This window comes from Ranitomeya variabilis, chromosome 1 (genome assembly GCF_051348905.1).
Source record: "Ranitomeya variabilis isolate aRanVar5 chromosome 1, aRanVar5.hap1, whole genome shotgun sequence".
In the NCBI taxonomy this organism is placed as follows: Eukaryota; Metazoa; Chordata; class Amphibia; order Anura; family Dendrobatidae; genus Ranitomeya; species Ranitomeya variabilis.
This window is the reverse complement of record NC_135232.1, coordinates 324,617,533-324,641,274: the sequence shown is the minus strand read 5'-3', so window position 1 is coordinate 324,641,274 and position 23,742 is coordinate 324,617,533. Positions and strand designations below refer to the sequence as shown.

Here is a 23,742-nt window from a genome sequence, read left to right as displayed (position 1 = left end):
TGTAATGACATTTTGTGTTACAAATAATGTTTTATTTCAAAATATTACATTGCACATAAAGTGCAAAGTTTTAGAATAAAAGAGCGTACTTGCTATAGTGACTGTTACATGCTGGCTTGGTGATGAGCCGAGGCTCCGTCCATTCATTTCTACCCCATATGTACAATAGTATTTGCCTGGAGCATCTTTGGCCGATGCAGAAATCACATATTGACTTTTCGATGCCGTCTCTTCATGAATCTTCTTTTCATCTCTGTAAATCTGGATTACTTTTGCTGCTGCTCCATCGGGAGGTTCACATACTAAATGTATTGATTCCTTAGTAGTGTATACAGGGAATGAAGGCTCCAGCATGATGGCAGGGGGTAGCGGGATGTCTGTCGCAGATACATGGGACACAAGGTACATGTTTAGGTTGACTGGACTTTCTGAATTCTAGCTTTTCAATATGATCTCAACTGATGGATCCTACGTTTGTTCTCTGTCCCATTCTCTCTGTTCTCATGTTGCCCACCTCCATTAGATTGTATGTGTATGTGCTTTCTTATCTCTTATTATGCATGTGAGGCATAACAAGGCAGAAATGAAGAGTTGTGCCCTTCTATCTACAGGCCAGTTAATGTAAAGACTTTTATGCCCAAAAATGACAAAAGTATTCTCAAAATGATACCTTTGCGATACACTCTGAGAATACGTTTGTCATTTTTTGGGCTAAAAGTATTTAGATCTCTTTTTCTGGCTAGCTCGGTACCACAATATAATTTTTTATTGTACAGGCCAGTTAAAAACAGGGCCCTCTGCTGAATGACTTAGATTTCAGTATGGTGTTTTAAGTGGTGCTCCTAGTGGTGATAATAAATCTATTAAATAAATAAATCTAATAGACAGGGAACTTCTTTTGACTTTAAAATATATATAACACAATGTGAATCACGCAAAAACCTAGGAGCCAAAAAAAATAAATGACCATCTTGAGATTTACGCTAAATCTGCGTTACAGAAATTCTTCTACAAAACAATAATCCAAGATGGCTGTTCTCGGATGCAGTTGTCGACCTATCTCATCTTATGAACTAGGAGCAACGTAAAGTATAAAACGTCCACACTGGCCAAAGATTGGCTAACTGCATATAGAGATATAACCTGTTCTACTGATTCACCTGCAAACTGGAAAATGATTGGCTCGCTCTTATTGGACTGCTCATAAGTTCCGTTTTCCAGAGCCTTGCATGCACAGTAGTACGGGCCAACATCTAGCTGTGATCTTATATTCATCCTATAACTAGTGCATCTTCTGTTTTGCTCTGTGGAATGAATCATTGAATCTTCCTTATAAAACTCAAATATTTGGTGGCTCAGTTGATGCTGGGAGCAGCAGACGAGGGTGATATCATCACTTGGCACATAAATGGACAGGTTTGGGATTGCTTGAAGATCAGGAACACCTATGAGGACAAATATATATTCTGAGATGCTAAAATGATTTATCTGCAGATATTGAATCTGGAAGCATACATATCAATCTGAAAATGAACAAGAATACAACATTTGTGTCATGAAGTTTCCCAGTTTTTTGATTGACTTTGTTAATAAATGTATTTTTCAGATCTCTGTTTGCTGCCAGTGAACACGAACATTAACATTTCCACCCAGAGCCTGTGCACCAGCACTTTTCAGAGGGGAGTTTGCTACAGTTGTGTCAAATATATCACAGTGTATGATACGTTCTGTGATACCGGACTTCTGCGCTGTAGGCAGTGTGCGCACAATGAGTTTTTGACGCTGCATATTTTCATTTCGTCAAAAACACAACATCTTACAGTTCCAGCAGAACGGATGGGATTTTTAGAAATCGCATTCCCGTTATGCCTTTTTTTCACTCAGCGTAAACTGCTGTCCGGTGCGTATTTTAAATTCGTAACGTCATTTTCTCTGGTGGGTGCGCTGAGTTTTCTGTGCAAATTTTCCCCATAGACTTATACTGTATGAGATGTAGAGAGTCTGCAGGTAAAATACTCACAAGCCATTTTTTGTGTTTCCCACAGCAGAAACACAACAAGAATGCACATAATCCGCACATACGTATCTAAAGTTTTTTCAAAGTTGAATATCAATAACAAAGCAGCTATATTTAAAACATGACATACCAAAAATGCTGTATCAAAAACATGATAAAAATGCATGTGAAATAACGCTCTGAAAAATGCAAGTAACCTAATTTACTAAATTTTTGCAGAAAATCTGCAACATCAAAAACTCACCAAAAGCGGGAAAGTAGCCTTAACAACGCTGTCTTACTGAACTGTTTTTCCCCATCGTGTCCTGTTTTTTTTTCAAGAAAATAGGTCACTGGGTTTTTGGTACACCATCTGAGTGCAACATAATGGGCTATATATTGTATTTTTTATAAAATCACTGGGCTATCTGCTGCAGATCTAGCAGTTCTCTGAATGCTGAGCTCTGTATAACCCCACCCACACCAGTGTTACTGTAGAAATCCACCAATGTACATTGTACATAAGCAGAAAGCTGCCAATCAGTGGTGGGGGCGGGGTTGGACCTCCTGGCAGCAGTTTTTCTAGTGATAATCTCCTGCTGATAAAACTGTGATTTTCTAAAAACTATACTAAGCAGACCAGTGAGTGAAATCACTGGAATCAGGGTTTCTGTCTGTACATTATGCTGCTCTCAAATTAGGTAACAAAAACCTGTCAGATTCCCTTTAAACACGGTATACTGATCCATAGAGTTAAATGGAACCATTCACACATCCGTGAAAAAAGTGGATCCATGTGTCCGTTCCATTAAACTCAGAACATGTCCTAATCTAATCTGTTTTTGCGGCTCAGACTTGGCCATTAAAATCTGTAGAAATCCATTAAAAAACAATTGAAATATGTATTCCTTCGTCCATCTATGTCAATTTTCCATCTGTTTTTAACTGATACATTGATAAGAGTCAATGGATAATATAAAGTTCAGATAGTTTTACCTCTTTCAATTTTCAGAAAAGATGGGAAAAAATAAACGCAACACGGATGTAAAGTGGATGCAAAATGGATGACACGTAAGAGAAAAACGGACCATTTTTTGTTGGATCTAAAAATGTAAATGGCTATGAGAATGTAGCGTGCACTGACACAGCGAGCAAGACTGTTATCGTTCACCACCTATCTCAGTTATGGGAAAGTCTGTCTTAAAGGGAACCTGTCACCCCCCCCAGGCGTTTTTAACTAAAAGAGCCACCTTGTGCAGCAGTAATGCTGGACGTAACGTAGAGGAGAGAACCAGGCTGCAAGTGCTGCTGAAGCGCCGGGTCTGGAATTGCTGGGGCTGAGCCTCCTGTTGCAGAGGGGAAGGAAATTGAGGACAGAGGACATCCATGACCTGCAGACAGGGGGCTTGGTGAGTCAGGAGAGGATAAGGAGGTTTGTGCAGGAAAAGAGAGGGCTTCCCTCCGGAGGGCTGAGTGAGAGAGGACCTGCGCCGTGGTGTGAGCAGCAATAGGCTGTGCGGCAGTGATAAGGGTCGGGTGCAGTAAGGACCCGGGGAGCGTCACCGAGCATGCTGGTCAGAGCACTCTGAGCGGGAGTTTATTGGGAAAGGCTCCCGGCCGCAGAGCACAGATCCAGGATGGGCGCAGTAAAGACTCACAAGTACCAGTGGGCGCACAGAGACACGGATGCCAAGTGAAGCAGCGTGGTGCGGGTATCCAGGTACCAGCGTGGATGCCGAGGGGTGAGCGCCAAGTGAAACCTCGTCGTATGTGCATTCAGTTGTCGGTGGGTGCGCCGGGGAGAACACGCCGAGTAGAGACTTGTGCAGAGCTTCACACTTCAGCTCTGCAGTTTAGTGGACTAGGGCCTCAGCAGGCAAAACAGGTGACTGCCCGCTGCCGCCAGAAGTAGGACCATTTGTTAGGCAGGGAAGCCTGAAGACACAGCACTGGTCTCAGCCGGCAGCCAAACAGCCATCGGACTCTGAGAAAGAAATGGACGACTGAGTCATGATAAGTGAAACTGATAGACTGCTACTCTGAATAACTGTTACCCTGGGCCCCCTCCCTTTATGGCGACAAAGCTATATATATATATATATATATATATATATATATATATATATATATATACTGTATATATATTTATATATATATTTACAGTACAGACCAGGGCCGGACTGGGATTAAAATTCAGCCCTGGCATTTGAAGTTACACAGGCCCACTTGTCACATGGTGACTGTATAATATCTTTGTACACTTGTAGGCAGGGCCAGTTTTAGGCAAAGTGGGGCCCTAGGCAAAGTTTAAAATGGGGCCCCAAATGCTAACATATTGCACATCACACAAAAGCATTTCGGTTGTATTTACAAGCGCTGAGTTCAGGCCGCTAAATGAGTTTGATCGACAATACTAAAGTTGTTCAACACTTGTTTCCTGGCCTCTTTCCACCAGCTTGCCCAATTTTTCAGACTGACTGACCTTCATTTCTTAAAGTAATGATGGCCATTCGTTTTTCTTTACTTAGCTGCTTTTTTCTTGCCATAATACAAATTCTAACAGTCTATTCAGTAGGACTATCAGCTGTGTATCCACCAGACTTCTGCACAACACAACTGATGGTCCCAACCCCATTTATAAGGCAAGAAATCCCACTTATTAAACCTGACAGTGCACACCTGTGAAGTGAAAACCATTTCCGGTGACTACCTCTTGAAGCTCATCAAGAGAATGCAAAGAGTGTGCAAAGCACTCATCAAAGCAAAAGGTGGCTACTTTGAAGAACCTAGAATATAAGACATAATTTCAGTTGTTTCACACTTTTTGTTAAGTATATAATTCCACATGTGTTAATTCATAGTTTTGATGCCTTCAGTGTGAATGTACAATTTTCATTGCCATGAAAATACAGAAAAATCTTTAAATGAGCAGGTGTGTCCAAAAATTTTGGTCTGTACTGTATATATATATATATCCACACACATACATGTATATATATTACATAGTCTCCTTTATTATTTATATTGCTGTCCCTTATACAGTGCACTCTCTTGCTATGTATAGCACTGTCCCTTACATATTGGATTATATAGAGCCCTGTTTTTCTATTACATACGTCCTCTCTTGTTAGATATATAATGCAATGATGGCTGATGGAGCATGGGAGAGCTCCATCAGCAGTCATTTTATATCTAACAAGAGAGCGGACTATGTAATAAAAGATGGTGCTGTGAACAAAAATAACAAGAATACACTATGTATGAGACAGTACTGTACATAACAGCTGAGGAAGCTATATAATAAGGGATGGCACCATATACTGTATAACTAGAGAGGATAGTATGAAATAAGGGACGGTGTTATACATGATAAAAGAGGAAACTGTAACTAAGGATGGTGTTATACATGATAAATGAGTACAAGATATACTAAGGGACTGTGCTATACATAAGTGAGTACACTATATACTAAGGGACTGTGCTATACATAAAAAGTGACTGCACTATATACTGAGGGATAGCGCTATACATAATAAGCGAGTGCACTATATACTAAGGGACTGTGCTATACATAATAAGTGAGTACACTATATTCTAAGGGGCTGTGCTATATATAATAAGTGAGTACACTATATACTGAGGGACTGTGTTAAACATAATAAGCGATAATAATGTCTTCCTCCACCTCCCCCTGTTTCTAAATTCATTATAAATTCCCCTTCCTCCCTTCCCAATCCCCTACACCCCTCATTGTCCTCCTCCCCGCATCTCATTTCTGCCCTTTCCCCCACCCCCATCATTGCCTTCTCCCCAGCACCCCAATCATTGCCCTTTCCACCACCTCTATCATTGGGTTCTCTCCACCACCCCATCAGTGCCCATTCTACCACCTCCATCATTTCCTCCCCTCTCACCCCTATCATTGCCCTTTTCACCATCATTATCCTTTCCACTACCACCATCATTGCCTTTTCCCCTACCACCCCATCATTGCCCATTCCACCACCTCCATCATTTCCTCCCCTCACTCCCCCATTGTTGCCCTTTCCACCCACCATCATTGCCTTCTCCCCATCACCCGATCATTGCCCTCTCCTCCATCTACACACACACAAACACACAACACCATTCACCTCTCTGCACGTTCCCCCACAGCGTTACGCATGCACACACACACACACCACCACCACTCATCTCTACACACACACAAACACACGTATGTACATACACACACACACAGCAGACAGCACCTCTCAACTCTCTGCATGCTCTCCCACAGCTACAGCATCACCGTCACCGGCAGCTTCCTCTCACTGGCACAGTGGCCACGGCGCTGAATGATGATGTCATGCAGCCGCGCCGCTGACTGCTGTGTGAGACAGTAAGCATGGGCAGGAAGCAGGATGGATCACTGCAGCTCCACTGCCATTTTCTCTTCTAGGCAGCGGAGTTGTAGGGATCTCTCTCTCTGCCCGCCGCACATGAGGGCAATCTGGACAGGGCCCACCTGAGCCTTGGGGCCAGATGAACAGGCCAGATTTCCCTCATTATTATCCATCCTGCAGGGGTCCCTCGGAGCCTCTGGGCCCTGGTGCAGCCGCACTGGCTGCACATGCGGTATGTCCACTCCTACCCTCAGCCCCTTAACTGTATTTCCCTTGTTTTCTCCCAGTGAGGAGGCTATTCCTGTTTAGATAAAGTAAATAATTGTTTAACCCTTGCTCTATGTCACTGCATCCTTGTACCTGTGTTACATTTGGTGTAGTCAGCAGGATACAGTCCTTGGACACAGACGCTGCAGACCAGTCCACTATGGGTGCCACCAGGTTCAGCTTGCCATTAGGGGCGATGCTTTGTAATCTCCCAAAGTTCACGGGGAGCAACATGATGTTGTGGGACTGGACTGAAATGGTTAAGAGCATGCTGCTGCTGCACCCCTTGGCCCCTGCGCTGCAGGCAGTGATAGCATTAATGACCCTAGACGGTGAGGCCCTGTATTCCTTTATGTTTTGCCCTTCACATGAGCGGGATATGCTGGATAAGGTGGTGCAGATCCTGGAAGAGATGCATGGGGACCCCACTGATGTTGGGGAACTGCAGATGCGTTTGTTTGGCCGTGTTCAGCAAGAAGAGGAGACAGTGACACAGTACATCAATGTGTTACAGGAGGTTTGTGCACACATTGTTAAAAAGGAAAAAGACCGAACCATGGGAGTGGGACCCCCTGATAGGATCTTGAGAGATCAGTTTGTGTCGGGTCTTATGGAAGCGCCGCTTAAGCAGACTTTGCGGGAACGCTTGTGCACTAGCCCATGAATGACCTTCTTAGAAGTGGGGGCAGAGGCGCGCGGGCGAAAGCAGGGACAGGGGGTGGCGGCCCTTGCAGGGATGGTCCAGAGCAATGAAATACCTACCCCACCCACAGCAGAACCGGAGTGGGCCCGAGAATTACGGCAGAAAATGCGAGAAATTAGGGCAGACATATGGAACATAAAAGAAGCCCTTGCTGCTACATTGGAATCCAATCCCATACCCCGAGGTAACTTAAGGCAGGAGATAAGAGAAATTAGAGGAGAAATATGGAGTGTAAGAAAAGGCACCAGCAGCAACCTCAGAATCTAATCCTACATCCTGGGATGAAGAATGATTGCAGAGAGGGTATGCCTTTCCTGGCGGACAGTGATATAGAACAAAGCGCCCACAAGACTGGCTCAGAAGTGAGTGTAGGACTTGTGGAAAAATGGGACACATGTCAAGGAAATGCCCTACACGAGGCAGCAAATGACGAAGATTTGCCTACTCCTCCAACAGTCATGCCCACTGGAGAGAACGCTGCACCTGGAGAAGACGGTCCTTGGAAAGGAAAGCCCGCCCCCAAGGAACAGAATGGAGGGAAAAGGTCTGCCCATTGCAGAGTGATCATATAGGAAAGACGGAGACCTGGAAGGAATGGAAAGGTAAGCAGAAGGGAGCCTCACTCAGAACAAGGTGGAGCCATGGCACCGGACGCCGAGAAGTGAGGGAGAAGGCGTCGTTTGCCTGCAGTGGGATGTCTGTGTTACTCAGGAGCATGGAAGTGAATTGGGTGGAGCTGGTGTGCACTAAGGAAGTTGAAGGGGACAGCAGGCCCAGTGAAGAGGTGAAGGTAGGACTCACACCCAGTGCGCCATCAGATGACTCAGTGGAGGAGGACATTGAATGCCATGGAGGAGAGCCAGATGTCAAAATTCTGCATGAGGTACCTGAAGTTCCGAGTATTCATGATGAGAAAATTCAAGGGGTGCCTCAAAGTGCTCAATGTGTCCACGCTGGTGTCCCGACCATGCAATATGCGCAGAACAATTTTCTTTGGCAAAATGTAGTGCAAGAAAGGCCACCTCTGAAGAACATGAAGGGGCACAAAGAGCTCTCAGCCATGGAATGGCGAGCTAAAGGAGAGCAGGGGTGTAGAGTAGAGAACCAGGCTACAAGTGCTGCTGAAGCGTCGGGTCCGGAACTGCTGGGGCCCAGCTTCCTGTTGCAGGGGGGATGGAAATTGAGGACTGAGGACACTCATGACCTGCAGAGAGGGGGCGTGGTGAGTCAGGAGAGGATAAGGAGGTTTGTGTGGGAAAAGAGAGGGGGGCTTCCCGCCGGAGGGCTGAGTGACAGAGGACCCGCCCCGCGAGCAGCGATAGATCACGCGGCTGTGGTAAGGGCCGGGTGCAGTAAAGACTGGGGGAGCATCACCAAGCGTGCAGGTCAGAGTATGCTGAGCGGGAGTTTGTTGGGAAAGGCTCCCGGCCACAGACCTCAGTGTGTTGCCATACAGGCTCTGTCGGGTATGATATGTACAGAGCTATCTTCCCCTATAATCAATACAGCTAGCCAAGATTTCTGCTATACATATAAGGGCTGATTCTTCAAGGCTGGAGTTCTGTATGCCAGGCTTGGTCCAGAGTGTGCTGGAGAAAGATACTGTAAATTAAATGGCTCTTTCTTCAGGTGCCGTGCGTCAGCGTTTGAAATATGCTCCCATCACGGACGGTAGTACTTTTCTGTCGTAATTTAAGGTACCTCCACATCGTAAATGTTTCAGAGTTTGTGCAGGCAGGCTGAGCTTTCTGGAGCTCCACTACCTATTCAAACAGCTGTTGGACCTAGGATAATAAGGCAAAAGTCCCAATAGATGTTTGATGAATGGGCCCCATGAAATCGATTGGGATTTGTGTCATGGTTCCCAATGGCAGGGGAACGTCAGGACACATAAATAACGGACGAGCTCTTGGGTGATGGAATCTCGAGCTGACCGTGAGCTAAACCTACCACACAACTAATAGTGGCCGGGGGGCGTGCCTAAGTTTTATCCCTAGACGTCTCTCGCCAGCCGGAGGACTAACTAACCCTAGTAGAGGAAAAAACAGACCTGGCTTACCTCTAGGGAAATTCCCCCGAAAAGGAGACAGAAGCCCCCCACATATATTGACGGTGAGTTCAGAGGAAAAGACATACACAGTATGAAGGTAGGTTCAGCAAAGCGAGGTCCACTTACTAGATAGTAGAAAGATACAAAAGGGAACTGCACGGTCAGCTGAAAACCCTTTTAAAATACCATCCTGAAATTACTTTAAGACTCATGTGTCAACTCATGACACCGGAGTGGTAATTTCAGCCCACAAGAGCTTCCAGCTACAGAGAATGATATAACTGTAAACTGGAACAAAAAATGCAAACAAACTTAGGACTAAGAGTCCAACTTAGCTGATCAGTAGTCTAGGAGCAGGAACATGCAACAGAAAGGCTCTGGTTACATTGATGGCCGGCAAGGCAATGACTGAAGAGCAGGAATAAATAGGAACTCCCCACTACTGATGAAAACAGGTGAACTGAGAAAGAAAACAGACCCGAGTCACCAGTACCACTAGCCACCACCAGAAGGAGCCCAAAAGCAGATTCACAACAGATTTGTTTCTGCTACAGTAATATAATTTTTACAGGACAATATATATATGTCTCATTCTAAAATAATAGGCATGCATAGGTATAGGAGAGAATGCACTAGAATGGTCCCCGTATTATGGCTCTGTACAAAAGGGAGCGGTAATTGCCTTATAGCAATTGGTGTGCTTTCTTCTCCCCTTGCATGGACTACAAAAGATTATGGGCCTAAATTATCAAAGCTTTTATGCCAGAATTCTGGAGTTAAAAGCTTTGAAAGTCACAAAAGTTTTGGGCAATGTCGGGCTGCCTAAAATTTTGGGATATAAGGCGTTCTCACATCATTTTTGTCCAGCTTGGACAAAGTGGGCAGAGCTGGGTTGTACCTGGGCTTGGCAACCCCCCTATTCAAAGTTATGATGAGGCGTTCCTTACACCATGGAATTTACTTCAGTCCAGAACTCTGTAAGATTTGTGATGAGACGCATGCCACTAGTCCGACGGTCCTCATTCATTAACAGGCACGTGCCTCTTAAAGAATCAAGAGCATCTGACTCCAGCTCACCTCCTCATCAAGAGTGGCGTGAACAACACCACCCTTGATGAATCAGCCGTTTACTTTGCATGGTCTTCTACATACCATGTGGTACATACCAATCTTCTTTTTGATAAAGTACTGTAATTCTCTTACTTGGAGTCTTATTGCTGTTATTATATCTTGTGACATGCGTTCTGACTATGCGAATCCTACAGCAACTTCTGTATTGACTGGAAGTCATTCTCTATGTGAGCCTCAATGGAACAATGGAACATCGACTGCATGTCCGCAGAGAAGATGCTGTAGGATTTAGATTGTCAGAGCATGGATCATGTGAGATAAAACTCATAATTTAACAACAAAAAGTGATTGGTAAGGTTGGCTCAGTTTGGAAGGAGGAAGTTAAATATTTGGGCTATGTTGTAGGCAGAGGCAAAATAAAACCCCAAATAAATAAAGTTGAGGCGATGCTGAGTTGGCCACAACCCCTCTCAAAGAAGCAGGTCAGAGCGTTTCAGGGCATTGAGGGCTATTGCCGCTGGTTCATCCCTAACTTCGCCATGATAGCTGCCTCTATGACGGACCTCCTTAAAGGGACAAAGTCGCCTATGGCTAAGTGGTCTCCAGAAGCTGAGACAGCCTTCCAGGAACTGAAGCTAGACCTGTGTAAACAGCCAGTGCTGGTGGTACCGGATTTCTCCAAGGAGTTCGTGGTCCAGACGGATGCGTGAGCTGTCGGGCTGTGCGCTGTCTTATCACAAGAGGTGAATGGGGAAGAGCATCCCATAATGTATCTGAGTCAGAAGTTGTCATCCTGCGAGAAGAATTACTCCATAGTGGAGAAGGAATGTCTGGCCTTCAAGTGGGCATTGGACACTCTAAGGTACTACCTCTTAGACAGGAAGCTCAGGCTAGTGTCAGACCATACCTCACTGAAGTGGATAATTGAGAAGAAAGGGAACAATGCCCGAGTGACCAGGTGGTTCCTAGCACTTCAGGATCTTCACTTCCATGTGGAGCATAGGCCAGGGAAACTGCATGACAATGCTGATGCTCTGTCTAGAGTCTACTCTTTGATGGCAGAAGGTGCCAAGCCCCCCAGCTTTGGACAGAGGGGAGGTATGTAAGATGGCCACCAGACAGGTCCTTCAAGAGGGATATGTATCATCGCGGTTGGTAGCTTCGGTGATGTGAGCTTGGAAAGGATGCTGGACTGCTCACATATCCTCACCCCAGGGCAGGGCCGGACTGGCCATCGGGCACTTCTGGCAAATGCCAGAAGGGCCGGTGCCAGTAGTGGGCCGCTGCACTGTTCCTCCCCCTCCCCCCCCGCCAGTGCCACCGCCGCCGCATTTAACTATATCGGCGCTATGACGCCGGTATAGTTCAATGCAATGATGGAGGAGAGAGCGTCACCTAACGCACCCCCCCTCTCCCATCATTCCCCGCTCTGCCTCTGACACTGCGGGTGCGCGATGACGTCATATCATCGCGCACCTGCTGTGTCCCGGGCAGACTGCAGCCGCCGAGACAGGAGACAGGAGCCAGGAGCAGCGCGGGCAAAAGGAAAGGTGAGGAGAGTGTTTTGTTTTTTTTTAACTGGACTGTGGGGCCATTATCGGGGGGGGTGACGAGATGTGGACTCTGCTGTATATACGTGTGAAAGACACCCCTGTGTGTGGGCTCTGCTGTATACTGTGTGGGCTCTGCTGTATACTGTGTGGGCTCTGCTGTATATACCCCTGTGTGGGCTCTGCTGTATACTGTGTGGGCTCTGCTGTATATACCCCTGTGTGGGCTCTGCTGTATACTGTGTGGGCTCTGCTGTATATACCCCTGTGTGGGCTCTGCTGTATATACCCCTGTGTGGGCTCTGCTGTATATACCCCTGTGTGGGCTCTGCTGTATATACCCCTGTGTGGGCTCTGCTGTATATACCCCTGTGTGGGCTCTGCTGTATACTGTGTGGGCTCTGCTGTATATACCCCTGTGTGGGCTCTGCTGTATACTGTGTGGGCTCTGCTGTATATACCCCTGTGTGGGCTCTGCTGTATATACCCCTGTGTGGGCTCTGCTGTATATACCCGTGTGGGCTCTGCTGTATATACCCCTGTGTGGGCTCTGCTGTATATACCCCTGTGTGGGCTCTGCTGTATATACCCCTGTGTGGGCTCTGCTGTATATACCCCTGTGTGGGCTCTGCTGTATATACCCCTGTGTGGGCTGGGCTGTATATACCCCTGTGCTGTGCTGTATATACCCCTGTGTGGGCTTGGCTGTATATACCCCTGTGTGGGCTTGGCTGTATATACCCCTGTGTGGGCTGGGCTGTATATACCCCTGTGTGGGCTGTGCTTTATATACCCCTATGTGGGCTGTGCTGTATATACCCCTATGTGGGCTGTGCTGTATATACCCCTATGTGGGCTGGGCTGTATATACCCCTATGTGGGCTGGGCTGAATGTACCCCTATGTGGGCTGGGCTGTATATACCCCTATGTGGGCTGGGCTGTATATACCCCTATGTGGGCTGGGCTGTATATACCCCTATGTGGGCTGGGCTGTATATACCCCTGTGTGGGCTGTGCTGTGCTGTATATACCCCTGTGTGGGCTGTGCTCTATATATCCCTGTGCGGGCTGTGCTGTATATACCCCTGTGCGGGCTGTGCTGTATATACCCCTGTGCGGGCTGTGCTCTATATACCCCTGTGCGGGCTGTGCTCTATATACCCCTGTGCGGGCTGTGCTCTATATACCCCTGTGCGGGCTGTGCTCTATATACCCCTGTGCGGGCTGTGCTCTATATACCCCTGTGCGGGCTGTGCTCTATATACCCCTGTGCGGGCTGTGCTGTATACTACGCGGGCTGTGCTATATTATGCAGGCTGTGCTATATACTATGCAAGTTGTGCTATATACTATGCGGGCTTTGCTATATACTATAGGGGGTATATTATATTCTATGGGGGAGGCCATGTTATATACTATGTGGCTGTGTTATATACTATTGCGGGGGTATATTATATTCTGTAGGGGAGGCTGTGTTATACTATGGGGGTATATTATATTCTATGGGGGAGGCTGTCTTATACTATGGGGGGCTGCATTATATATTATGGGGAGGTGGGCTATATTATATTCTATGGGGGGCTGTATTAGATTTTATGAGGGATGATTGCATCATACTCTGATGGGGCTGCATTATATTCTATTCGGAGGTGGGCTGTATTCTATTCTATTTGGGGCTACATTAAATTCTATGGGGGGGCTGTATTATATATATATTCTATGAGGGGTGATTTCATCATACTCTATTGGGGGGGCTGCATTATATTCTATGGGGGGTTACATTATACTCTGTAGGGTGGTGGCTGCATTATACTGTATGTGGGCTGTATTATACTGTATCGAGGACTATGGGGAATACGTTATACTATATGAAGAACTATGGGGTGCATTATACTATGGGAAGTGAATTGTACTACATGGATGACTATGGCGGTGCATTATACTATATGGAGCACTATGAGGAGTGTATTATGCTCTGTGGAGGCCTGAGCAGTGTATTTTAATATATGGAGGACTATGGTGCACATTATAATATATGGAGGACTATGGGGTATATTTTACTAAACAAGTAAAATGCTGCATATTCAGATTGTTTTTGCCGGAACAAAAATCATTGTTCTCAGCAGCACATCGCCAGCGTAAACTGTAGATGTGCTGCTGATAACATGATACTGTATGGTGATCTGTTAGTGATCGTTCTGTCCCATCATTCTGTCTCAGATGGTGGAAAGAGGCCGGGAAACAAGCGTTGAACAACTTCAGTATGGTCGATCAAACTCATTTAGCGGCCTGAGATCAGCGCATGTAAGTAAATACAACCGAAATGCTTGTCTGTCTGTCTGCTATTTCAGCCTTCTTTTCTGCTTGCTTTCTACAACTGAACATGGACAAAACAGAATTCATCATCTTTCCCCCATCTCACTGTACCCCTCCACCAGACCTATCCATCAATGTCAATGGCTGCTCACTTTCCCCAGTCCCACACGCCCGGTGCCTCGGGGTGATCCTCGACTCTGCCCTCTCTTTCAAGCCACATATCCAAGCCCTTGCCTCCTCCTGCCGCCTCAAACTCAAAAACATTTCCCGGATCCGCGCATTCCTTGACCGTGACACCACAAAAACACTAGTGCATGCCCTTATCATCTCCCGCCTCGACTACTGCAACCTCCTACTCTCTGGACTCCCCTCTAGCACTCTGGCACCACTCCAATCCATCCTACACTCTGCTGCTCGACTAATCTACCTGTCTCCACGCTATTCCCCAGCCTCTCCCCTATGCCAAGCCCTTCACTGGCTTCCTATCGCCCAGAGACTCCAATTCAAAACCCTCACAATGACCTACAAAGCCATCCACAACCTATCTCCTCCATACATCTGTGACATGATCAACCGGTACCTACCAACACGCAACCTCCGATCCTCTCAAGACCTCCTTCTCTACTCCCCTCTCATCTCTTCTTCCCACAACCGCATCCAAGACTTCTCCCGTGCTTCCCCCATACTCTGGAACTCTCTACCCCAGCACATCAGACTCTCGCCTACCATAGAAACTTTCAAAAAGAACCTGAAGACTCACCTCTTCCGACAAGCCTACAGCCTGCAGTGATCCTGAACCTACTGAACCGCCGCACAACCAGCTCTGCCCTCTCCTAGTGTATCATCACCCATCCCCTGCAGACTGTGAGCCCTCGCGGGCAGGGTCCTCCCTCCTTATGTACCCGTGTGCCTTGTTTTTTGCTCATGTTTAATGTATTTGTCTATATTTGCCCCGTATTTCACATGTAAAGCGCCATGGAATAAATGGCGCTATAAAAATGAATAATAATAATAATAATAATAATTTTGTGTGATGTGCAATATGTTAGCATTTGGGGCCCCATTTTAAACTTTGCCTAGGGCCCCACTTTGCCTAAAACCGGCCCTGCCTACAAGTGTACAAAGATATTATACAGTCACCGTGTGACAAGTGGGCCTGTGTAACTTCAAATGCCAGGGCTGAATTTTAGTCCCAGTCCGGCCCTGCCCCAGGGGCATGGTTTGGCAGATAAAATGGAGACCGAGTGTCTCATTCAGTGTCCGTGACTAGAGGCGTGGAGGCCTCCAGTGTGTTTGCTAAAGACACTGACCTGAGCAGGCGGACCCACAGATCTATATGGACTGTTTATTTTCTGTTTGTTTTCACTTTGTGCCAGAGAAGGCTGTTCTTTTTTTTGCTGGTGCTTAAGTAGGTTTATGAAGTTAATAAACCTGGCTGGACATTTTTTATGAAACTGCTTCTTGTGACTACCTCAACGGCAGCTGAGTGAGTACAAAACCCTACAATATATATATATTTACAGTGAGATTAATGGGAATATTTTTGGTGACCACCAGACTTCCTGTCAGTTGAGGCAGTGGAGAAACTCTCGACTTTGAACAGAACAACTAAATGATACTTTTACTACTCTACTATACTATAAAACATTTACTATTACATTATACAACATTTACTAATATTCTACTTACATTTAATACTATATTATACTATAAAACATTTACTGCTATAGTATAAAACATTTACTGCTATACTAAGGGCTTGGGCACACAACCATATTTTCATTCTGAGTGCTATCTGCAAAAAAAATGGATCAAACGCCGACCCATGTTATTCAATGGGGAAGTGCAGATAAATGTTTTTCACTGAATGAATCTGCATGTGAAAAAAAATCACAGCATGCATGGTTTTCCCCTGAAAATAGGATGAGTCTCAACCATAGGTCAGGGTCACATGACTGTAAATTCACTCATCCGAGAGCATGGGGTCAATGATGCTAATGATACCTCAATAAAACTGCAATTGGAGTTTGCCCAGAGTGTCAGCATAGTGTGCTCCTATTATCCCGGATGAGAGAATTGGAGCAAACTATGAGGAGAAGATTCAGAGCAAAATTTCTCCATCTTCTCCATTATGTGAGTCCTTGGAAATCAGACTGCACTCAGATGTCATCCGAGTGCAGAACAATGTTTTCCACGCACCCATAGACCTGAATGGGTGAGTGTGATCCGATTTCAGAGTGAAATCTCAGCATGCTGCAACTTTTTTTCACACAAAGATTATGTCATTGGTCATCAACCCTGCCCCATTGAATAACATGGGTCCGAGTGCGGTTTGACAAAAATTGGATACTACTTATCTGATTTAGATGCTCGAGTGACCCTCATCATGCAAGTCTATGGGTGTGAGAAAAAAACCATGCTACAGACTAACGTCCGATACATTGCCATTCTGTAATATAGGAAACTGTGGTCCCGAATATGATTAAAAGCTACTTAGTAAAAGAATGACAGTTGGTGCTCATAAAGTTCCATGGAGAACTTTAAGGTAATGTTCACATGTTGTCTATTAACTGTGCTTTTATGCAAATAAAAAGCTGCTTTTTACAGTACCATCAAAACTGATGATCTCAATCTGCGAACTCGGCTTCTGGAAAATGGCCGCCATGATCTCAATCTGCGCACACGTGGCCTCCCGCGGCCATTTTCCTGAAGCCCCAGGAAGCAGAAAACTCAATCGACGCACGCGCGGCCTCAGGAAGATGGCCGCGGCCACCGAGAAAGCCGTGACTCACCCAGCTCTGCTGCTCGCCTTGGATACCGGGCCACGGCATCACCTCACCTGTGGAAGGGACCCTGCTCACTCCATACCGCTCACCGCGCCTCATCAACCCCGCACCTCTGCCGCCGCCACACTGCCGGTAAGCCTGCATTGCAACTATAAGACGCACCCCCCATTTTCCTCACAATTCTTTTGGGGGAACAGTGCGTCTTATAGTCGGGAAAATACGGTATATTGTTCATGCTTGCAAGGTGGAAGCAAAGCTGAACTTTGGGATCCTGAAAAATGCAGCAAACGCAGTAAGAAAAGCAACGAAAATGTCAGCTAAAAGGCAGAAAAACCTGTGCTTTGTCTGCAGCTTTTTATTCCCAAGGTTTTGGCTGCAGAAAAACAGCAACAAAAAAGCAATTTCTGTACATAGCCTAACTGTTGTTTCAAGAGAACTTTCACCTTGGATGTCTGTCTGCTTCTAGTTCCTCCCTTCTCCTTCTTCCTATAGAATTTTAAAATCACCTACTGTCATCTCCTATCTCAGTCATAGGAAATTCTGTCTCCAAAAAAATACAGTTTTTATAGATTTTACCCATGAATTAAGAGTGATAGATAAATCAAGGGGTGGGGGGCTGAAGCAGCTTTCTCTGATAAGATATATTACAAATCTGCTCATTTTCATGTTTGCTACTGTTTATGAAATAAAAATGAAAACAACTTATACTCTGTAACCAGTTTAGACCACTTCATCTGTTCCTCTGATAAATTGCATTTCCTTTTCACTAGAAAATATTTTTATATAAGAGACACATTCTTTTTTTCAACATGGGAGGGTCTACATACAGTGAGTCAGACTGGCTGTGTCTTTCTTTTTGTTTTTTGTTTTTTCTTGCATTTTTTTGCATTTATTTCACACTGTACCCAAATAAGATCTTAAAAGACCCTTTTGGAACCTTAAAGATATTCATTGTAAAATAAATTTTCATTTATATTAAGGATATATTCAGTCACCTGGCTACACAGCGGAACCGAATGTGTCCACCAAGACTCAACAACTCCTGTTCTCAATCTACACCCAGCAATTACATGATCACTGGGTCTGGAGAAAGAAGCACTATCAGTGCTTCTTAATCTGTGTACACAAGCGCTGGTTTAGGGTATGTGCACACGTCAGGATTTCTTGCAGAAATTTCCTGAAGAAAACCGGAAATTTTCTGCAAGAAATCCGCATTTTTTTTTGCGTTTTTTTCACTTTTTTTTTAGCATTTTGCAAGCGTAATTAGCTTGCAGAATGCTAAAGTTTTCCAAGCGATCTGTAGCATCGCTTGGAAAACTGACTGACAGGTTGTTCACACTTGTCAAACATAGTGTTTGACAAGTGTGACCAACTTTTTACTATAGATGCTGCCTATGCAGATAGAGTATGTATGAATGTTTAAAAATAATAAAAAAAATGGTTATACTCACCTGCAGACAGCCGATCTCAGCGGCGTCCTTTCCTGTAGATGGTGTGTGTGTGCAGGACCTTCGATGAAGTCGCGGTCATGTGAGCGGTCACATGAGCGGTCATGCGACCAATCACAAGACCGCGACGTCATCGCAGGTCCTTCACACAGAGCATCTATAGGAACGGAAGCGGCAGCATGCACCTGAGAGGCGGGAAGACTCCGGGGCCATCAGAGGGTGAGTATATGACTATTTTTTATTTTAATTCTTTTTTTTTTACCAATTATATGGTGCCCAGTCCGTGGAGGAGAGTCTCCTCTCCTCCACCCTGGGTACCAACCGCACATGATCTGCTTACTTCCCGCATGGTGGGCACAGCCACATGTGGAAAGTAAGCAAATCAATGCATTCCTAGTTGTGGGGAATCCCCGCAATTCCACAAATTTAATGAACATGTTGCTTTTTTTTCCGCGATGCGATTTTTTCGCGGAAAAAAATGCAACATTTGCACAAGAAATGCGGAATACACTGTAAATAATACGAAAAAACTCGAACTGAACGTGTGCACATGGGCTTAGCATTGTGTATAAAATGATCAAAAAGGCAGGCATAGTAAGAAAACATGTTTATCTTCTGTCACGGTTCCACCCCTCAATGTGTCTGGGATCCAGTTACTGACAGCTCGGCTGTCCAATCTGGTATAGGGGTGTGCTGAAGCTGTCAGTTCTTTGATTGAGAGCCTAGCCATACAATCTGGTACAGGGTCATGCTGAGCTGTCAGTGTGTTGATTGACAGCTCGATTATCAAATCTGAGGTTGTGAGGCGTCGTCTGTCTCCATGTGTTCATTATTCCAGTTAATGACCATGCTTCTTAAAGGGAACCTGTCACCTGAATTTGGCGGGACCGGTTTTGGGTCATCATGCAGCCAGCGGGTAAGGAAAGGGTGAATCAAACACCCGAAAACCCCGCCCATATGACCCAAAACCGGTCCTGCCAAATTCAGGTGACAGGTTCCCTTTAACTGAGCTGTGTCTCCCAGAACACTGCCAGATGTACATTCAGCCTGTGAGGTGTGTGCTTTCCTGTGCCTTGAGTTCTGTATGCTTGATCTCTTGCCTGACCTTGGATTTCGTTTTGACCATCTGCTTGTTTAACCCCTTCAGCTCTAATCCGTTATCCTCTCGGTACTCGGAACGTTACCTGACTACGCTTTTGTCTCTTCCTTCAGTTTATGATGTACCCTCCTGGCTTCTGACCTTGGACTACTTGACCACTCTGACTCACAGCTTGGCCATGAGAAGTGACTAACATCACACCTTCTCTGTGGGATATCTGGGTGTTTATGATAGCTGGCTCACTTCCTCTACAGCCACAAGATTTTCTGCAAGCTGCTTGCTCTGCATTGACATTTTAGAACATCAGTGCAGAGTAAAATGTGGGCTGCCCAGATGTTTATAGTCTGAGGGCAGTCCAAAAGTAGTTAAACATTATTATTAAATGATGATAAAAGTTGGTGGGCCCAAAAGTTGGGAACTACATCTATCAGACATTTATTTCATATCCTGTGGTTGTGTTTTCATATTTACTTACTTAGTGTACATATTTATTTAATTTATATCTTCATAAATTAGCATTTGATATAGTGTTAAAGGGCTTTTCCACTTTTAGGAAAGTGGACCCAAAATGCTGAAAAATACCTGTAATAACAAACACAGCAGGTAATTACCCTCCCTAGTTCCAGTGCCTTCTCCCCACCGCTGCTCAATCTCAGTGTTTTGGCTGTAGTGGTGATGCCAACTTGATAGCAAACAATACCACCATAGCCAGTAACTGAGCTCAGCGTCTTGTTCTGTCTACCTTGGTGCAGCCGCTGAGGTCAGTGATTAGCTACAGCCCTGTTGTGTGCTGTCAATGTGAACTCACAGCAGCAGCCAAAACAATGAGAGCTGATCTGTGGCTGGAGTCGGGACTGGACCGAAGGAGGGTAAATACCTGCTGTGTTTGTTATTGGCATTTTACAGCATTTGTGGGTCCACTTTTCTGACCATGGACAACCCCAATAATTTATAACAGTTTCCCAAAGTATATGACATAGCTTGTTCATAAACCTTAATGATAAAATATTTGCCAAAATATCTCCTTCTGGCTTTCATTTAGCCACAGTACTTTTCAATGCAACTGTATAATAGCATAAAAGTCTGACAGTTGGTATACAACTTTTTTTGTTCAGTTGATTTGAGATGTGTACAACTATATACATCAAAGTGCAAACTTAACCTGAAAAACAAATTAAATTTAGCTATAGAGAACAGTTAATTGAAATTTGACAACTCTAGTACCTGTTGTTAGGCCGATTTGTACATAAAGAAATAGTCCTAGAGGAAAAATAAGAATCACATTAGAAAAAACCAGGACAGTTGGCATAAGAAATAACATAGAATGGCATTTTATCACATCATGTGAGGTCATTTTTCCATGAAAGCATGACTTAAACTACATAACTCACTGCAGTGGCATAGCGTAGTTTGCCAGCACCCATAGCAAAGGAATTATTTTCCACCCCCTAGCCTGTGAACTATTATCACTCCTTGAACCCCTTCCACCAGTCTAGTATTTAATCTTTTATCCCCCAAGCACATTTATTGTATTTAGAGGAAAATAATGATGTCATTAGCAGTTTGTCCACTGACCCTTTGGTATTCCTACTTTTGCTGTAATCAGCCATAAAATAATAATAAAAAAATTCTTTGTTACATTCCTCTTTTTATGTTTTTTTAAATCCTAGCTCTATCTCTTAAGCTGTCCGTATCCCTAACTCTAACCATATGTCTCACCCTAGCCATAGCTTTAACATAAAATTAACCATAAATCTAGTCGTAACCATAGGTAGCATTAGAAAATATGTAAAAACGTAAAACTGGGACGGTTTGCATGGGCAAAATACTACGCCAGTATATCATAGTTCAAAAGACTATTTACATGATTTATGTACACCATGCCATGGTTATGAGCATGAAGTCACAAATATGACCGCCTGCCATAGATGATAGTGAACATGTACACACTGGTATCAGTGACAAAGTTAGAGAGAGGTGGAAGGGCCTTAAAAATAATTACGGGAACTAGGAGAGAGGCTGAAGTAGAGGACCTCCAAGGTGGTGTTTTCATAAATACTGTCGGTGCCATGAGCATCACCAGAAAGACAACGGGAGTGTAGGGAGATAATGTAAGTGGCTGAGAAATTGGTGCAGGATGGAAGGGTTTGTGTTCGTGGAGAACTAGGCTGATTTTTCTGTCGGCTACAGGCTGTAAGGTAGGGATGGGCTGCAACTCAGCTGTGCGGTGAAAAAAATTGGTCCAATGAATGGAGGAGCTTTAAAACTAGGATCTGAGGGGAGGAAGAGTAGTTGTGCTAATAAGGGGATAGATAGAGAAGACAGAGAGAGTGAGACTGTAAGGGTCAATGAGGATTTGGGGGGGCTGGGACATGCAAGAATAATAGGGAGAATAATAGGGAGGTGAGTAGGAGTAATAAATGTGCTAATAGTATTAAATATCTGATGGTAAATGCAAGAAGTCTAGGAAACAAAATGAATGAATAGGAAACTCTTATGTCAGCCACAGATTACAATTTGGTGGGCAATATGTAAACCTGGCTAGATGGAAGCCATGACTTGTGATAAAGGTAGATGGCTACACTACATTTAGAAAGGACAGGTGGAGGGGTGTGTTTCTTTATTAAGTACAACCTAAAGGCCCCGTCTCACATAGCGATTTACCAACGATCACGACCAGCGGTACGACCTGGCCGTGATCGTTGGTAAGTCGTTGTGTGGTCGCTGGGGAGCTGTCACACAGACAGCTCTCTCCAGCGACCAACGATCAGGGGAACGACTTCAGCATCGTTGAAACTGTCTTCAACGATGCCGAAGTCCCCCTGCAGCACCCAGGTAACCAGGGTAAACATCGGGTTACTAAGCGCAGGGCCGTGCTTAGTAACCCGATGTTTACCCTGGTTACCAAAAAAACAAACAGTACATACTCGCCTTTCGGTGTCCGTCAGGTCCCTTGCCGTCTGCTTCCTGCTCTGACTGAGTGCCGCCGTACAGTGAGAGCAGAGCGCAGCGGTGACGTCACTGCTGTGCTGTGCTCTCACTGTACGGCGGCACTCAGTCAGAGCAGGAAGCAGACGGCAAGGGACCTGACGGACATCAGAATGTGAGTATGTACTGTTTTTTTTTTTTTTACATTTACGCTGGTAACCAGGGTAAACATCGGGTTACTAAGCGCAGGGCCGCGCTTAGTAACCCGATGTTTACCCTGGTTACCAAAAAAACAAACAGTACATACTCGCCTTTCGGTGTCCGTCAGGTCCCTTGCCGTCTGCTTCCTGCTCTGACTGAGTGCCGCCGTACAGTGAGAGCAGAGCGCAGCGGTGACGTCACTGCTGTGCTCTCACTTCTCACTGTACGGCCAGATCTCAGTCAGAGCAGGAAGCAGACGGCAAGGGACCTGACGGACATCAGATGGTGAGTATGTAGTGTTTGTTTTTTTTTTACATTTACGCTGGTAACCAGGGTAAACATCGGGTTACTAAGCGCGGCCCTGCGCTTAGTAACCCGATGTTTACCCTGGTTACCAGTGAAGACATCGCTGGATCGGTGTCACACACACCGATTCAGCGATGTCAGCGGGACCTCAACGACCAAAAAAAGGTCCAGGCCATTCCGACACGACCAGCGATCTCGCAGCAGGTGCCTGATCGCTGGTACGTGTCACACATAGCGAGATCGCTACTGAGGTCGCTGTTGCGTCACAAAACTAGTGACTCAGCAGCGATCTCGCTAGCGATCTCGCTATGTGAGACGGGGCCTTAAGACCTGTGCGCAATGATGACATTGGGGGAAGCTGCAACAATATAGCGTCAGTGTGGGTAAATATACAGTACATGGGGATGGCAATAATGAAAAGCTGCTAATTGGAGTTTGCTACAAGCCTCCTAATATAAATGAAAAGGTAGAGGATGAAATGCTTCAACAGATTAAAAAGGCAGCAAATAATATTAATAGAGTCTTTATTATGGGGTATTTTAACTATCCAGACATTCAATGGGACACAGAATCTTGTGGTTGTGCTAAAAGCTTCAAGTTCTCATCTGCAGTTAAAGGGAACCTGTCACCCCTTT

The 23,742-nt window shown here is 45.1% G+C and overlaps 1 protein-coding gene across 1 annotated transcript in view; it reads right to left on the bottom strand.

Annotated features, from left to right (window-relative positions):
* The window catches only part of LOC143817139 (immunoglobulin superfamily member 1-like), a 160,552-nt gene that overhangs the window by 121,709 nt on the left and 15,101 nt on the right, over positions 1-23,742 (bottom strand). Inside the window, exons 2-4 of the mRNA XM_077298298.1 lie at positions 20,897-20,932; positions 1,161-1,445; positions 90-377 (exon numbers count right to left, since the gene is read on the bottom strand). Coding sequence (XP_077154413.1) covers positions 90-377; positions 1,161-1,445; positions 20,897-20,932 — 609 coding nt within the window. The remainder of the gene's footprint in view (positions 1-89; positions 378-1,160; positions 1,446-20,896; positions 20,933-23,742) is intronic.